The sequence below is a fragment of the Anopheles gambiae genome, chromosome 2 (assembly GCF_943734735.2).
Source record: "Anopheles gambiae chromosome 2, idAnoGambNW_F1_1, whole genome shotgun sequence".
NCBI lineage: Eukaryota > Metazoa > Arthropoda > Insecta > Diptera > Culicidae > Anopheles > Anopheles gambiae.
In genome coordinates this window covers 26198298-26217042 of record NC_064601.1, presented here as the reverse complement: position 1 = coordinate 26217042, position 18745 = coordinate 26198298, and the positions used below count along the sequence as shown (strand labels likewise).

Below are 18745 nucleotides of genomic sequence, written 5' to 3'. Positions count from 1 at the left end.
CAGCGCGTGGGAGGGAGCGGCGAACGTTGACGTCGTTAGGACACGCCACCGCTGCCTTCGACAGGGAGGGGGACCCTGCTGTCGGACAGTTAATTAGCGTAGAATGTATGTGAGTTGTGGTTTTGGAGTTGAGCAAAGGTAATAAGCTTTGTGTGTGTTTGTGTGTTTCCCTTTTTTTTTGACACACAAGAATGCGTTTGCCTGAGAATGTGAGCAAATTAATAGGTCTGCTTGTTTTGTGTTTAATCATTCTGTACGGTCCGCTGATTGTTCCGTCATCAGGCGCGGACCACTGTCTTGTGGTCTGTTGTCAACGGTGGTATCATTAGAGAGTGAAACGCGAGTTTGGATTTTTGTTTTTTTCGAGAGGTCTTGTTCAAGTGTACGGAAACTCAGTTGTTGAGACATGGAAACATGGAAAATGTTTTTAACAGCCAATTAATTGTGCGACTCGTATTGCTGCTGGAGCTAGTCTTTGCCCACGCAAGGTTTTGCCTGCTTTCAGGCGTTTTTTTTATCTTGACAAATTTATACTTTTTGTAACGCAAATGTAAATTATGATGCACTTGTTGAAACTTTATTAATTAACTTAATTTTGAAAGGCGCATTGTGATCCTTCTTCACACTAATCAATATTGAGCATCTACGCTCACTTCAGCTAAAAAGCTTGAAGTACGGGATGCCTCTTAAACCCTCCTGCCCCATACACTCCTTCAACCATGCTCTACATTCGCTGATTATCCTCTTTGTGTGTGTGCGCTCGTTGTAAAGCGACCGGGCCTTTCCTTTCTGCCCTTACCCCGCTTCGGAAAAAGACGGTGCGCGCTCGATCGGTGCTGCAGCACATCATCTCGTACGTTGCACTTTACACTTGCGGAAAATGCGTCTCGTGCGGTTAAGAACAAAGGACCGTCGCAGACTCCACCGCGCTCTTGTGCGACGCGAAGTTAATTTTCCAAAGCCAAACATCGTAAAATAAAGGCTAAATGCAGCTGCTGCGGAAAAACGCTGATGATGCTTCATTAAGCACGATTCTTCTGTTTACCCAGCGGGTTGGCACCGGGGCAAGTGCTGCTACCGATCTTGCCAAGCGGCTAGCCGGGTCTCGGTGGTTGTCTTGCTCACACAGACACACACAAGAACGTTTTCGAAGCGTTAGAAGTGCGAGGAGCTTTATTGACCAATTTATTCTAACATCCTTCGCTGTCGGGAACCGCGCCACAGCCCACATACAGCGCGCGCCTGTTTCGGGAACCTCCTCCTCCTCCTGCCGTGACGGTTACCCGAACCTTTTCGGAAATGACCGAACATAATCCCTTCACATCCACCGTGTGCTGGCAACTTCACTTTGTTGGCTGTGTTTTTTTTTTGCCCTCCCTTTTGTAAAACCGGCCAATTTGTTTTGCTCACTCACACACCATTAGAGAAGGATCTCGAGCACAGCGGCACAGACCGGCCAAGACCGGCTCAACACGCTAAAGAAGGTGAAAATTGCTCCCTATTGTTTCTCCCAATCTAGTCAGCCAGCCCCCTTCCCATGTCCATTACGCGATGAAAAATGATCGGAACTTTCCGCCGCCCAGGAGGAGCCACGGACAACCCGCTCTCCGTATGTCGCTCGGTCAAGTATCGTGTAATTGTGGGTGCGTTTTTTTTTTGAAAGCACAAGGGAGCATCGTTACAAAGCAGACAAAAGAGCAGCACAGTGAGCGGCGAACAGAACAAAAACCAAAACAAAAAAAAAAGCAACCGTGTAATGTGTGGACGAATTGTGCTAGAATCCCAAAAGTTTGCCACCATTCTTTTCCCTCTCTCCCCCACACCGAATACGGCCGATTTGCGCCACGTGGTGTCCATGGGAGCGGGGGCGGGGGGCGTAACGACCCCGGGAAAGATTGCGTCATTTGGTGTAATCGGGCACCACTTCAGCGCTCATCTCATTTATTCGTCCGCCATGGAGCGGTTTCTCGCCGAGTTGTGTTTGAAGTTGTCGTTTTTTCCTTGGTTGCCTTTCATCATATCTTCTCAATCAAACTTGGTTGCTTCTTTTTTTGTAACGTGACCAACTACGACACAAACTTACACACAAACACCCACAATCAATGCCGCCCCACACGAAACTGTCCGGAAAATGTGTGGAAGTAGTGGGGTCGTTCACAGGCAGGCGGATGTTTCGGGGGAGCATAAACCGATTTATTGGTGTCGTTTTTCTGGCGCCGCACGAAGGGTGGTGTGTAATTGAGAGGCGAATATTTTTATGTGTTTGTGAGTGTGTGTGTGTGTTTCTGGCTGATAGAAACAACAGTAACGAAAGCTGTATAAATCCACCGCACAAAAAGCCAAGCAAAAAAGCCACGCACACAAAGAGAACCAAAACCAATCAATGTGTGGAAAATTCCTGTTTTTCAGTGTGCGGCGCCGCACATGTGGTGGAGTGTGCCGCTGCTTGCGGAAGCGGTAGGTGAAATGACACCATTCATCGGTAAAATATTTTCATCATGTTTCTGCATGCTTTTTTGTGTGTGTTTTTGCGCCTGTCGCACCAAGCAAAGGGATTGGAAATTATTTAAATGCCTTACAAACGGAATAAAAACTCTGTGTGTCTGTGCTTCTGTTTTTCCCGTACTTTTCTTTCCCTCTTTTTTCGTGCCTACTGGTTGAAAATGAACTTTTTGTTGTTGTTTGGGGGTCGCGCGCCACATCGATCCGTGCTGATTTCGTTGTTTCGTGATTTTGACATTCTACCGCCATTTCGGGATACATTTTTCCACGCATTTTCTCATTCCACTGTGTATCAAAAATGAAAGGATTTTTTTTTATACTCATCGTTTTTGACTGATGCCGGATGGGAAAAGCCGCCGCCCGCGTGTTACGTGTGCGCTAAAACCGCGCGACAGATGCACGCTGCAACCACAAACCCCCCTCGCGATGAACCTCTGCAGTGTGATGATACAACACACAAAACACTCTTTTTTCATCCTTTCCACTTGCAGTCCGCTTGGGCTTGCGTGGCCATTTGCAACAGAGAGAGAGAGAGAACCGCATCAGGATAATCCACATTTCCACTAAATCCACCCGAATGCCGCTGTGTGGTGGGATTTTCCCGACCGAGGGTAAAACGCCAGGCCAGTTTTTCTACACTTAATCCATTGTGCAGTGTTTTCCACCGACTTTTTTCCCCCTCCCACAACAACCGAAGCCGCACTGGTGTTGTGTGTCTGTGGTTAGGCTAGATCAACCCGAAAAAAGTAACCCAACTACTTGGGCTTGCCTCAAATAATTGTACCACCGCCACAGCGGGGGGATTGGAGCCAAAAAAAAAGAAAGGCTGTTTTGTGTGGTGACCACAAAGCCTCAAAAATCCAACAAAAGTCCACCCTCTCCGTTTACGCCCGCTCACACAGCTGGGGGACGATTTTCCAGACCATTGCTGGTGTTTGGTTCCGGAAAGAAAGCCCATTTGTTTATGTATGTGTGTGTGTGTGCGCCTGTGATGTGGGGCGATGAGGGGAGAGTGTCGGATAGCCGGAACCATAATCGGACTAATGTTAGAATTTTCTCCCCTCCTCTTTTTGGCCAGAAATTAATGGTTAGGAGGGAAGGGAAAAGTGAGTGTTGAAGGGACAGCTGAATATGTATGTAAATATCGTTAGAGATTATCGATTTTTCGTATGTCCGGTGGCGGAAAAACGAAACTAATCCGAGACGAGTTTTCCAAATCACACAAAGGAAAACTTTGTCGTCCTTCCTTCTGCTCCCTGCCCGCCAATCACGCTTGTTCACCGCTGTTTTGTGCAAAGAAAACTGAGCGCCTCTCTCTCTTAGTCATGTTAATTTAACTGAATACGTAAGCGATCTTGTGGCATAATCCTCCCTTCGTGTGTTTATGTACTCTAGTGTTTGCCTTTTCCTTTTCCACTGGTGGAAATGCTTTTTTTGTTGGTGTGTTTGTCCCCGGTTTGGGGCCGCTGCGGAAGCTCTGCATACAAACGAGCGATAAACATCGTCGATGACATGATATTAACATGTCATTAACTGTGGCCGTTCATCTAAAGGCAAATGCTACTTTTGCTCCTCTCTCTCTCTGTCGCTGTATTTGTTTGCCAGTTTGTTTGCCGCCACTTTCACATTAGAGCACCACCGGGCTCGATTACACCAATCCTGCCAGTTCAAATTACCATAACGGAGCAGCGCTGTGCAGTGCTGTGCGTATATAAACATGTGCGGGCGATGGAAATTGGCAGAAAATTATAGCTCCATTGCCAGCGACGAACCAATTTGTAATTCCAACGCGACAACAATTCGCCAGTGGGGAATGGGGGAAAAACAAATCATAATCGGTTGTGGTTTGGAGCCATTTTTTGTATTGTAGCTGTTGTTGTTTGTGTTGTGTTTGCATCGGTATTGCTCGCACAAATCAAATTAACTGTTATCGATCGGCTTCCGATAAAGTGCAGCATTGGCCAGTGATATCACACATATCGCTCACATCGCTCGGCGGGCACACACACACACACGTCCACCGGGTGGTGCCGGGAACCGTTTTATTGATTTCCATAATGAGCGTTTGACGTGTTTATGAGCAGCAGAGCAGCGTTCAAGTTTCTAATCGATTTTTTTATGAAGTGCTTTTTGGTCGCGTGAAAAAAAAGGAGATAACAGACACACACACACACACACACACTAATAAACGGTTATTTTATCGTGCCACCATCATGTGCAGTCGTTAAACAGAATGAGGGAAGCCAACACCAATAAAATATGAATCTTTTCGGCGCTGTACACTGTCGTTTTGCGCAGTTTGTGCTGTTGGCAGCACCACTTTTCTTTGCTTGGAGGATGACACACCTGTTAAAAAGATGAGAGCTTTTATGGTGATAGTTTTCATATTTCTTCGAGGTTTTTTTACCCCTGCAGGGTATTTAAAAATCAATAAACGCGCTCGCACACAGGGTTAATGTCTCAAAAAGAATAACAGAATCTCTGTTTTTTATGTTTTTCACACATTTTATGACCGTTTCAAATTTCAAACCTTCGGGCCAACCTTTCGGACGAAGTTGCTCTGTGTTGCAGTGTAAGAGTAGAGGAAGAGGAGGGAGGGATGTAGGGATATAAAACGAAGCATACACACACACACACTCACGCATGGTTTTAAAAGGGAAAAGTTTTCTCATTCTGGGTTCGTTTCCTGCGGCATTCACTCGAAATGTGTCCATTTATAGTCTCGCAATGCTGCTAGTAGAGGGTTAAAAACTCAGGACGAAATAGCATTTATTTTACCATCCTTTCCACTTCCTTTTTCACCAACCACGGCCGCTCCACCAACCGGTGGCAAAGGAGGGGGTGCGTAGTTTTAAGCGGAGAAAATTCATCCCGGAGAAAAATCGGAAAAGTTTCTCTAGTCATGAAATCGGAGATACCGAAAAAAACGGAAAAAAACGGATACACCGGAACGAACTTCCGGTGTTGTTTTTGCTCCTCCACCGTCGTCGTCGTCGTACGCTAAATAATTGCAGCTCCACAGCTTCCTTCCAGTTCCAGTGCCGTGTTTAGCCGTTTTTGTTACGTTTCGTACGACAGAGCGCACAAAGGAGTTTTCCTTTCCCGTTTTTTTTTTTGTTGTTGCGGGAGGAGTAGAAAATATTTAGCTTTCGCTTTTTTTGCGACTGATTGAGCTGAAAGGCGGAAGGGAGGAAATAAACGGTCCGTGTGTGTCACATGATTCACTTCAAGCGTATTTATCCATTTCCATTGTGTGTTGCTTTTGGGTGCGTTTGTTTAACTTGTTTCCATATCCCTGTTCCGCAATGCACCATTCCCGTTTCCTTTCGGCGTTCTTTTTATCCTTTTTTTCCCCCACGATGTACAGAAGCCCGGAAAAAAGGCGCAAACAGGAGGGAAAACAAGAAAAACCCCGAAAACCGAAACGATATGTAAATGCTCTTTTCCGGCTGTGCCACCACCACCATCGGGGTCAAAATTATCCCTTCGGTGGTCTTTTATTTGACCACGCAACAAAACGATGTTCGGAGTTGAACCATAAAAATGCCGGAATAAATCCAACAACGGAGAGAGGAAGAAGGTGCACGTGTCGGAGGTTGTGATAAAAAAATAAAATAAAAAACTCCTTTCAATTTGCTATGCAAACGTGCGTGTTTGCGTATGCGTCTATGTGTGTAAGGCGCAAAGCGCGATAAATTAGAATTCTTTTCTCAACAATCGTGGAACCGTAACTATTTCCACTATTATGCTACCGTTCACTTCCCGCTCACATTACTGTGCTCTGCAGCTCTTGGGTGGTGTCGTCTTTCCGCTTTCGATGGGGAACCGTTGCAAATTTCCTAAATATATCGAATTAAGCCAGCCAGCCAGCCCGCCCATTCGCCGGTTTCGGCCAAAAACGAACACTCTTAATGGATTTCCGGTTTGATTTTATTACCATCAATCGCGCACTGACGACACGAATCCGTAGCGAATGCTGTTAAAGTATGTTTCCGCCACCGCGCCACCGTGAGTTAAGTGAGTTGAGCAAACAATGGAACGCGGCGCAATTTATGTCTCTCTTCGCTTTTGTGGGAAAATGAGAATGAGGTGGAACGAAGTAGTGCTTCTCGTTTTATTACGACACTTTTTTGTTATGTGTCTGTATTAATTCAGTAAAACAAAAATGCAAACAGTAATGGTTAAACAAACACGGTGATTCCAAGCATAATCTCATCGTATTATAAAAATATCAATCAAACGAAACTGGCTTCATAAAAGCCGGTTCCGACTCGATGCAGATAAGTAGCTTCCACACTACTACAGTGTGTCAAAAACCAATCGCACTTGTCAACGTGGGAAAATTAACATTACAAAGCTCCTCTCGCGCTATCTCGGCACAGTTAATGCTCTTCTGTAATCCCATCCAATTGGCTCCATCGGGGGTTTTGAAGTGTGAACTCATTCGACACTCATTCGGCCTCTCTCCCCTTGGGCGCTTCGTGTGCTTGTTTGTCGGCTACTGTTTGTGCCACGATTTTGTGCCACTCACCCGTAAAACCGGCCCCGGCGGTGTGGTTTTTTGTGTGGAAAATTGATTTGCACCGCGGATCGATGAATTGATGAGGAAATGCACTTTCCTTCTCTGCAGCCTGTTGTGGCAACTGCGACCTTTCCACCCCCCGGGCCATCACAAAAAAGAGGGAACCAACCCTGCCTGCTTTATGTCATGCAGTCTCTCCCTCTACGGTGTCTGGAATGCATTTCCGCAGGTCACGTTTAAATAGATCAATATTTCAATTTTGATACATTCGATAGATACACGGCGCCGCGTCTCGGTGTGCTCTCTTTCATGTGGACACACGAACCACCACCACAGCCTGAACGAATTTTTCCCATTCCAAAGCTGTGAGGGAGGGCCACAGTAGGAAAAAAGGGTTTGAGCAACGGAATGGACGGGGATCCTAACCAAATCCTTTTACGCGTTCCATTTGCCATGATGGCCCTGGTGCTGTGGTGGCAGGCAGACAGGCAGGCTGGCACGTGGACACATAAAACGGGCGCACACTTACTTAATGCGCGCGTCATCAGTCATAACCGCAACCGCAGTGTTTTGAATTGAGTTAAATGGCGGTGGGTGGTTTTCGAATATGGAAATGGAGGGGAACGAGAAGGAGAGGAGGGTGCGGTGTCAGTCCGGTTGCAATGATGACTTCCCGAGTTTTCCCCGAGTACACTGATGGGTAGCATCATCATCGTCCATCCATCATGCTCTGTCATGTTTGATGTTTGCCCATTGAACGTGCATAATTTCCACTAATAAACTGATTTCATATTTGTCCACTCTTGTATATGTGTGTGTGTGTGTGTGTGTGTGTGTGTGTGTGTGTGAACTTTCCTCCCGTGCCTTCTCCACCTTCCGGTCCCTTTCTTTGATACATCCAAATATGTTTGATGCCAGTGTGCAGTCGGCCGGATGAAAGCCATCAACTTTGGCATTTGCATTTTATGTTTTTCACTTGCATGGTGAAACTTCAAACAATCACAACGAGCGCTGTATGTTGGTCAACTTATCGTACATATTTTAACATTCTTTCTGTTTGATGCTGTGTGCTGTCTGTGCTCTGTGAGATTGATAAAGCAGCATGGAAAATGTAAAGCATTTCCAAGGACCGACTCAATCAACCAGACAAAACTGTTGCCAAACAGACACAAGGACAGGTGTTTTGCCTGCTGAACGGAAGGAGAGGGAAGCTGATTAAGCAAATAATGTGTCACAAATACTGTGGCTCAGCACGAAAAAGCATGCATGTTATCGAAAGTTAATCCATTTGAAAGGCTGTGTATCGTGTGCCTCTCTAATTAAACCAATTGCGTGAAAGGAACGGGAACTAATGAATTGCATTCTCAATCGCCTCTGCTCAACGTTTTATTCGGATGTACAAATGTGTGTGTGTGTGTGTGTATTAAAATTATATTTCTCCCCCACCTCCACTGTTTCTGTATTATTCGTTCCCTTGCGCATTCCCTTGGTGTGGGGGTAATACGAGACCCGATCGATCGAATGATAAGTCGTGGCTGCTCAATTACAAAAAACGAGAAACTCGTACCACATCCGGGGGAGGGATCATAAATGCTGTTTTGCCCTCCGATCGTCACGCTCCGGTACACAAAACCGTCCACAACTCATTAAGCGAGACGGACGGTAAAATAACACCTTTGGTGCGCTGTGTTACACCACCCCGCACACAACGAAACAAAGAAAAAAAAATAAAAACGCAGAGACATTCGAACGAGAGAAGCGCGCGCGTTTGTGTGCATGCAATTGAACGCTTAATTTATCCATCCTCCGGTCTCCCTTGTTTGTGTGTGTGTGTGTCTGCGATTGCATCCTACTGCAATTTGCGTCGCCATGAATATCCGGTTTGACGTGGCAAGAGAGCTCAACAACGACGCCGAAACACGATGCAATATTCTTTCGCACAGCTTCATTCTGTGTTTCGATTTCTCGCGCCTTCCGAACGCATCATTTTTCTTTTGCGCCTTTTTTCTCGCACGCTCAAGCCCCCCATCCTACCGGTTCCATTCACAACGTCCTTGTTCTGCCCGTTTGGGGGACTGTATCTGAACTCTTTCACCTTCTTCCTACGCTTACGCAATTGCTCCAGCGTTTAATGTGTACCCATGCGACGACGAAAGACCCTTCCCTGGAACGAAGAAGTTGTTCCCTTCCATACAAGGTGATATCTCTCTTTCACGCTTGTTCTCTTCCTCCCCCCCCCCCCTCCCCCTCAAACAGCGATGTGAAGGTGAATGATTTTGATGATATTTTTGCACAAACATAAAACCTCCCTGTTCTTCTCCTCCCGATCGTGCCGTCACTTGCATCGTCTTGCCGAGAAGAAGCGTTTGCGTGAGAATGAGCGCTTTGCTTCGCTGGCGCAGGGAAAGTTAGCCGATTGGGGCGCAGAACACATTGTTGAAACCGCGTGCTGTGTTGAATGGAAGGGGGTCCAGAGGGTTTGTCCCTCCCCCCCCCCCCCCCTCTTCCCACCTCCATGGGTTTGCAAGATGCTTCAACTTTCGCGCGCCAACAGTGAGTGGTGAGTGCATTTTTACAATTGCATCATGTTGAAGGGCATCAGCGTTGGCAGGGTTGTGCTGTGCGTGATTATTTTTGCCCTATTTTGACGGGAAACTATCAAACCGGAATTCGCTTCCCTGTGTACGTGTGTGTGTGTGTGTGATTTTGATGTGTGGCACGGCAGCAGCTCTCTGCAGTGTTCGTGCACACGGTCGGTTGATTATAGCGATTATTATGCATTCTTACCGTGTATGGTGGGCAGTTTGCAAAAAGGCGGGTGGGCCGTTCGGTTCTTGCCCAAAACAGGATACAGGAGTTAATTTTTATACCACCGCTACACTCCCAAAAAAAATGAAAACCACAAAAAAGCCGTTGGGTTCGTGTCTTGTTGTGAATGTGACGAAATGAGTCTCTTGCAGGTTGGTTTTTTTCGTCCTCTTCTCTCGATTCCATTCCTTTTTTCCCCCGGTAGATGATGAAACAAGTTGTCATCGAATGTGTTTGTCCTTGTAAAAAGTGTGTGTATGTGTGCGCGCGTACACAGACAAAACCAAAACGTGAAATCGATAAGAATGGAAAGTAGCGCTTAAAAAAGCAGCAACGACCGTTAACGTACAGCGGTTAATAATGGTCGGCACGGACAGGCGGATGCATATAATGCTGTTCCCGGCTGATGCACTTTTCCCCTCGTTTCAGCCCCCCCCCCCCTCCCCTCCCTCGTTAATGCACTCCAGAACGTTTATATGCTGTTTAATTTTATTTATTTATTAGTCTAAATGGTTTGCGCTTCTCTCGGTGCAGCAGCAGCAGAAGTGCATGCGTGCGTGCGTGTACCCCGGCCGTTGTGGTGTGCACTGCACTGCTGCATATCGAGTGCATATCCTGCAGGTGTGTGCGTTTGTGTCTTTGGCTGGAAACGCCACTTTCTCTTGCCCCCTTTTGCTCCTCACTGCGCCGAGGACAGCGAGAGGAGGCAGCAAAGGAAAACGGCAAACGCTTCAGAACATGAAACAAGTTTCTCGAAAGAATAATGTTTCTTCCCCCCCCCCCCCCCCTTCGTTCTGCTTCACCGTTTTGCTGCTTCCTTGTTGCTATCTGTTGCATAGTAACACGCATAACGCAGTAACATTGCAAGACTCGATCAGAGTACACATTGAGTGAATAAAGATGATTCCATTCTGAACTAAGGAATAAAGCAGTTGTGTTTTTCTCAAGATATATTCCCTGCGACATATCATTTTGGCGACGAGGATTATTACTGAACCCGGAACCCGAAGCTCACGAGATTCTGAAGCTAACGAGAATTAGCGTCAAGGATGAACAATGAAAACCTTGAAACCGTTATCAACCAAATGGCTCAACTTCTTCAACAGATGGCTGCTTTTAAAACTAGAAGTCCTGACGAAATCCTTGAATCTTTATCGAAAACCATCGAGGAGTTTCGTTTCGATGAAGAAAACAACATCACTTTTGAAAAATGGTATGTACGTTTCAAAGACCTTTTTCAAAACGATGCCAGCAGTTTGAATGACGAGGCGAAAGTGCGACTTTTGCTGAGGAAGCTGGAAACGTCCGCTCACAGCCGGTATGTGAATTACATTCTTCCGAAGCAACCGCATGAAAATTCGTTTGAAGAAACCGTCAATATTCTCAAAAAAATCTTCGGAAAGCAATATTCGGTGTTCCACAAAAGGTACCAGTGCTTGCAGATAGTGAAATCTGCATTAGAAGATATCATCACTTACGGCGGAAGAGTGAATAAGGCATGCGAGGATTCTGAGTTCGAGAATTTGAAATTAGACGATTTCAAATGTCTAATTTTCATTTGCGGACTGCAAGCTCCGGAATTCTCGGATATCAGAGCAAGACTGCTATCTCGAATAGAAAACGCGACGCCGGAGGCTAAAGTGAACATTCAAACACTAATGGCAGAATTTCAACGGCTTATCAATCTGAAAGCGGATACAACGATGATCGAAAATCAATCAAGATCGAAGCATTCCGTGCATGCAGTTTCAGAGAAGAAACCGTATCGTTTGCCACAGCCTTCCCGATTCGACAATTCAAAAGATCAGCGTCAACCGAAATCAGATTCGAATACTGTCCCTCGTACTCCTTGTTGGCAATGTGGAAAAATGCATTTTGTACGGGATTGCAATTTTACAGATCATCTCTGCAAAGTGTGCAAAAATGTAGGCCACAAGGAAGGTTACTGTAAAGCCATGAGATCAAAATCTTCAAACAACAACACATATCAAAAGAGTGAGAAGAATCAAAATCAAAATCAAAAGAAATCTCAGGGAATTTTCGTTAATCATGTCACGAAAAACACTGCTAAAAGGAAATTTATCTCTATCATAATCAATGGCATAACTACATCACTCCAACTGGACACCGCAAGTGACATAACAGTTATTTCTAAAACAACATGGCAACATTTGGGTCAACCGAAACTTTCTCAAGCATCCATTGAAGCATCGAATGCATCGGGAGAACAACTCAAGCTTATCGGTGAATTCGAATGCGAGGTTATCCTTAATGCGATTACAGAGAAATGTGTTTGTTTTGTTACATCATCACCAGTCCTAAATGTTATAGGTATAGATTGGATAGATAGGTTTAATCTATGGGCAATTCCCTTCGATGTACTGTGTAAGAAAGTTTCATCAGCATGTCCAAAGGATCGAATAGTACAGCTTCAATCGAAATATCCAACAGTTTTCGATGATTCGCTTGGACATTGCACAAAAACGAAGGTGAAACTGTTTCTGAAGCCCAATGTAAAACCAGTTTTCTGTCCAAAACGACCAGTACCATTCAATACTATCGCTCTTGTGGATGCGGAACTATCAAGACTACAATCACTAGGCATCATCACACCAATAGACTTTTCGGAGTGGGCTGCTCCGATAGTAGCCATTCGCAAGCCTAATGGTAAAGTTCGAATTTGTGCGGATTATTCGACGGGGCTTAACGAAGCTTTAGAGTCAAATCATTATCCTCTACCTACTCCTGAAGAAATTTTTGCACAGTTGAACGGAAGTGTTGTATTCAGCATAGTCGATTTGTCCGATGCATACCTACAAGTAGAAGTAGAAGACGAATCTAAACACCTTCTTACGATCAACACACATAGAGGTCTTTTTCAGTTCAACCGTCTCGCACCGGGAGTCAAATCAGCACCTGGAGCTTTTCAAAGACTAGTTGACGGTATGATTGCTGACATTCCTGGCGTTAGAACATTTCTAGATGATGCTATAATTTTCGGTAAAACTTGGGAGGCACACAAGCAATCATTAGACACATTTCTTCAGCGTTTAAAAGAATATGGCTTCCACGTCAAGCTGGAAAAATGTCATTTCTATCAAACTGAAATTGTCTATTTGGGGCATGTGGTAGATCGCAACGGCATACGTCCTGACCCAGAGAAGCTGAAAACCATCGCATCTATTCCAGCACCAACGAACATTTCCGAATTAAGATCGTTCTTAGGAGCTGTGAATTTCTACGGCCGATTTGTGAGAAACATGCATGAACTCAGACACCCGTTAGATCAATTGCTAAAGAAGGATACGAAGTGGAAGTGGAATTCGGATTGTCAGACATCGTTCGAAAAATTCAAGAAAGTACTGCAATCTGACTTACTGTTGACACATTATGATCCGAATCTTCCTATCATCGTTGCAGCAGATGCGTCTAGCACCGGCGTTGGCGCAGTCATTTTTCATAAATTTCCGAACGGATATTTGAAAGCCATTCAACATGCTTCAAGAACATTAACGTCTGCAGAACAAGGCTACGGACAACCGGAAAAAGAAGCTCTGGCTCTTACTTATGGGGTAACCAAATTTCATAAGTACTTACTTGGTCGGAAATTTACTCTTTTAACCGATCATAAGCCTTTACTATCCATATTTGGTTCAAAAAAGGGAATTCCTTTGCACACAGCAAACCGACTCCAACGGTGGGCATTGATGTTATTAAACTACGATTTTACCATCGAATATGTTTCAACCACCGAGTTTGGGTGCGCTGACATGCTATCAAGGCTAATCAACCGTTGCAAGCAACCAGAGGAAGATTACGTTATAGCTTCGATTTCACTTGAAGAGGATATTCAAAACGTCATGCACGAATCATTGAAACAAGTACCAGTATCATTTGCTGACATTCAAAAAGCAACAAGATTGGACGAAACACTGCAAGCTGTTTTGAAATTCATCCGGGAAGGCTGGCCGAACGAAGCGTCGTCAATCAAAAATCAAGACATTCGTTCGTATTACACACGAAAAGAATCGTTAACGCATGTAGATGGATGTATCTTGTTTCACAACAGAGTTGTTGTTCCAAACATTTACAGGAAAAAGGTACTTCAACAATTCCATCGCGGTCATCCTGGAATGGTGCGAATGAAATCCATTTCTCGAAGTTTCGTTTTCTGGCCGGGAATGGATGTCGATATCGAAAACTGCACCATACCATCCGCAGTCAAACGGTTTGGCAGAACGTTTCGTGGACACACTAAAGCGTACATTGCGAAAAATTCGAGCAGGAGGAGAGACTTTAGATGAAGCTTTGCAGACTTTTTTGCAAGTTTATCGAACCACACCTACACCAGATAAGTCTCCAGCTGAATTGATGTTTCAGCGGCCTATTCGAACAGTTCAGTCATTATTACTACCTCCAGTTTCACGGTCACGAAATGAAAAGCCAGAAGCTGGTAGAAAATTCTTCGATCCTGGAGAAGCGGTTTATGCCCAAGTCCACCGCAATAATTCCTGGGAGTGGAAACCGGCATCAATAGTCGAACGAATCGGTAGAGTGAATTACAACGTGTTTTTGGAAGACAACCAGCGAATTATTCGCTCACATGCAAATCAACTGAAGAAGCGTCTACAGGAGGAAACATCGTGTGGAAATAGAAATTGTCACGACACTGGAAATTTGTTAACTATTTTCTTTGACGAATTTGAATTGGGAACTCCACAGGCAGTTGAAAACTCAATTGAAATGACTGAACAAGAACATTACTATTCAGCTGATGAAGAGTCCGCTGAAGAAATTGAAGGAGAAAATTGGCAAACATCATCGTCCACAGTTACTACTCAAGCCACTCCACCGATGCCTGCATCTTCTGCTCAACCCGTGAAAGCGGAAAGACCTCGAAGAATTCGTAGGCCACCAGCCAGGTTTGAACCGTATTGGTGAATTAAGGGGGGAGATGTTGCATAGTAACACGCATAACGCAGTAACATTGCAAGACTCGATCAGAGTACACATTGAGTGAATAAAGATGATTCCATTCTGAACTAAGGAATAAAGCAGTTGTGTTTTTCTCAAGATATATTCCCTGCGACATATCACTATCCCGCCAAGTAACGTCGCTTAACGTTTATCGAAAGCATTTTTCAACACAAAAAAAAACAAAACAAAAAAAAAACGCACACAGAATAAGGCAGCAGCAGCAGACACGGAGAGAGGAAAGGTTTTGAACGCAATGGACATGTTCTCGACATCGGTTGGTTGATTTCCTTTTCGGGGCAGCTTTGGAAACAGTTTTCGCATCTTGCACCACGACACCGGCGCGGATGTGGGAATCGGTTTTATCTTGGGGCGGCCTCCCTCCCTCCGTCGTCGTCGTCCTCAATCATCATGCATCGACCGGACGCGCGCGGGCACATGGATGAAAATGTCTCAGCGTCACACTGCGCGCGGGTTTGTCGAGTCGTGTCTTTTTGTGTCTTTTCTTCGTCCTTTCGAAACATGTCGTTTGGGGAAGGAGAGTTATTTATTTTTTTGTTTTGTGTTTTGGACGATGAACGATTATGGCAGCCGGAATGGAAATGTACATGTCCGATATCATTACCCCCCCGCCTTCCTCGACTGCTCTGTGGTGGTAGGCTATTATTTTAGGTTATCAAAATTATCATCAATTAATCTTGCGGTATTTAAGTGATAGGTTGCACTGGTCACACGTGGCTACGTTCGTACTGGGCCTGTGTTCGTGTTTTAAGTTTTATCTGATAGTTTTTCGAAAAAAGAAAGATAATTAATGCAATGCATAGGGAGCTTAATCCATCCCTTTATTTCCTGAGGGTTTGAAATGTGTGTGTGTGTGTGTGTGTGTGTGTGTGTGTGTGTGTGTGTGTGTGTGTGTGTGTGTGTGTGTGTGTGCATGTGCACATGTTTATCGTGCCTTTGTGGAACCACGTGGCATTTAATTCTGATCACGCATGCAATTAAAAATAGAACGTAAATTAAACACATTTTACGTTGAATATTTTCGAGTCGGAAAAGCATTATAAATAGGGTAATAACAAAAGCTCTTAGTAATAAACATTGATAGGCCCAATTGCGTACAAAGCAATACAAAATAACTCGCGATAAAGAAGACTTTTGTTTGACATAATGCTCCTGACCACGATCTCCCCCCTAGTACTTGTGGTGAAATGACTCTGTGTGTGATTTAAACAAAAATACCCTCCAACCCAACCGAACTAGGTTCCCCGGGCGCGTAATGGAAGGAGAAATAAATCCTGCAATTATGCTCCCTCACGTGTGCGGTGTGTGGGCCATATAGGGATTACCGTGCGGCCAGTAGCAACCACAAACCTCCACCACTGGTAGCAAATTTCAACAAGAAAGAGAGGGGAAAGAAGGAAAAAAAGGCACTGCATTACGTACACACGCACCCCCTCGAAACCAACAATCATCCCTCCTTGAGCCTTCCCCCCGACACGCCTTGAGCTGCACAGCAAAACCCGTTTTCGGGGGGAGGCGATATCACAAATGCATCGAGACTACTGCACATGAATGAGGTGGTGGTGGTGGCGGCGCAGTGTGGCCTTTTATTTTGCAGAAGATGGAAAAAATGGCCTGCGCAATTCGCATCAATGACGTGACCGTGCGCTTGTGTGTTTGTGTACTTAAGGGGTTTTAATTTTTCAGCAAACTCCTCTCTACTGACCACAATTTGTGTGCAATAATGATCCCTTGTGCGCCCCGGGAACACTGCGCTCCTGCATCACGCAGGAGTGTGATGTGCACAGGCAGTAAGAAAATCGTAATAAACATTAACAGCACTCACCGGCGTGTGTGTGTGAGTGCAGGGGTGGGAAAAAGGGTGGCAAGACTTTTGCCATATTAACGAGATTTGCGTACCCGGCTGGGGGTATCGATAATGAAATGAACGATTTTATTACATTGCAGGGAGAGAAAAAACAAAAAACAGGCAAACGTTTTACTGCGGTGCAATTTTGTGCGTTTGCACCCGAGTGAATCATTGTGCTGTTGTGGCACTGCATGCACTGTGTGTGTGTTTTTTTCTCTTTTTCCTCCGCTTCTGTTTAATTTCGTGTGCAATCGCCTTCCATCAATAATGGACAGGCGATTGACGTAAAATCAATTCTAAAATTAAAGCGCATTGCTGCTGCCGTTTCCATTCTGCATCGATGCACGCACCACCACAACCACCCCCTCAATGGTGCACCAAAGGAATGAGTGCAAAAAAAAAAAAAACGAACGATGGAATGAAGCGGCTTGATATAGAGGAAAAGTTTAACATTAATCAGTTTATGTCAATTCATGTTTACCACCACCATCCACCACCGCGGGCAAGGATTAATTAAATCCCTTTACTGACAGCTGCCTTAATTGCGGAACACACAATATAATATCGATTTGTGGGGAGTGATGCGCAGGGCTGGGAGGGGGGGGGAGAGCTTTTATGTGTCGTCCATCCACTGTCGGCAAAAGTAATGACGCGCTGAAAACCGTTGAAAAACGGCAAAATTCGAAATGGTAAAGCGTCCACCGCACACACACACACAGCCATATAAGCGTCTGTGCAAATATTCGGCCACACACACACACGCACACAAGCAGGCGCACATGCACACGCAATGGCCAAAAATGCAGCGCGCAGCGAGTTGCATAACCTTTCTCTGCTCCTTTCGAAACTTCCATTTTTTTCCCCCATTTCGGGGGTTCGGTGCAGCAGCAGCAGGTTAAAAACGTGCCCCTTACGAAAAGCTTCAACGCTTCGATGTCTCCATTCCCTCCCTGTGCCAAATCGAAGGCCACCTCCGCCACCATCACGTGCAAAGCGCGGGAAGAACATAACAGAATCATTATCCAATCAACTCTCCCCAGCTTTCTGCAAAATGCTGGTGTGTTTTCTTTCCTCCCCACTTCTGGTGCGTTCCTTCTTTCACACTTGCATATTGCGGAAGAATGTAACTAGCCTTCGGGAACTGTGCACACACACACACACACACACTCACTCGCGCAATGCCAAGTGAAGGAAAATGTCGAATGTCGCTCGAATAAAGAGCCCCACGAGAGAAGCACTGGAATTTTATGTGCGCGCCACCAGCAGAAGCAGCATGCATGCATGATGCGACGACGGTGCAAGCCTCGACGGAACCGGTCCTGGCGGGTGTAATGGTGTTGTGGTGCCGCAAGAATTAATGTCGAGATGATACGCTTTTTTTGTGTGTATGTTTGTTTGCGCCAACATCATTTCCGTGCGCGCGGAATGTGTTCTTTGGTGCATCGGGATTTTTCTCTTCCATTTCCTTTTCGTTATGCATGTGTGTGTGACTGTGTGTGTGTGTCTAGGCGTATGTAAACACGCTATGCACACAGCTCTTTTGCTTAAACCGAACCCCTCCGCGGTGCGCGCGATGCGTATAAAATGTATAATCACTTATGATTGGCATTAGGAGGAATTAGTTGGCATGTTTTTGTCTGTGCCGTTTGTGCCAGCCAAGCCGAGCCGCTGAGCATAATGGCGCCTCGCGAAGTGTGAAGAGCAAACAAACACGCGGGGGAATACAAAAAAAGAAATAACGGGGTAATTCAATCTTCCTGGCCAACGCGAGAAAGAGTGGAACGCCGCCATGTGCGCGGGGCGCTGCATTCTGATGCCCTGAAGAATGATGCTTTGGAATGCAGTTTTTAAGTTCGTGCTGTTATGGGCACTAAGAGGAGACGGATTTGGCAGCTAGTCAGTCGTGATTGATGCTGTTAATTAGTGCAATAACGTCTAGGGAGCTAACTTCTTCATCTGTTCCTTTTTTGTCCTTCTCCCTCCTGTTGCCTCTATTGCTTCTTCGTCGACGCACGTCTAGGCTTGACGCGGTCTCAATATCTCGGTCAACTGTAAAATGTGACGCAAAG

The 18745-nt window shown here is 45.3% G+C and overlaps 2 protein-coding genes across 3 annotated transcripts in view; both read left to right on the top strand.

Moving 5' to 3' along the window:
• Positions 1 to 18745, top strand: part of LOC1273224 (histone-lysine N-methyltransferase trithorax) — a 123816-nt gene that overhangs the window by 80286 nt on the left and 24785 nt on the right. The window lies entirely within an intron of this gene.
• On the top strand, positions 10719 to 17762 carry LOC133391642 (uncharacterized protein K02A2.6-like). Its single transcript, XM_061647026.1, has one exon. It carries the CDS (start codon positions 10882 to 10884, stop codon positions 14134 to 14136), a length of 3255 nt encoding a protein of 1084 aa, XP_061503010.1. The 5' UTR covers positions 10719 to 10881; the 3' UTR covers positions 14137 to 17762.

Excerpts from the sequence above, each read along its gene's own strand:
- LOC133391642 (XM_061647026.1), top strand. The coding sequence starts at position 10,882 with ATGAACAATGAAAACCTTGAAACCGTTATCAACCAAATGGCTCAACTT.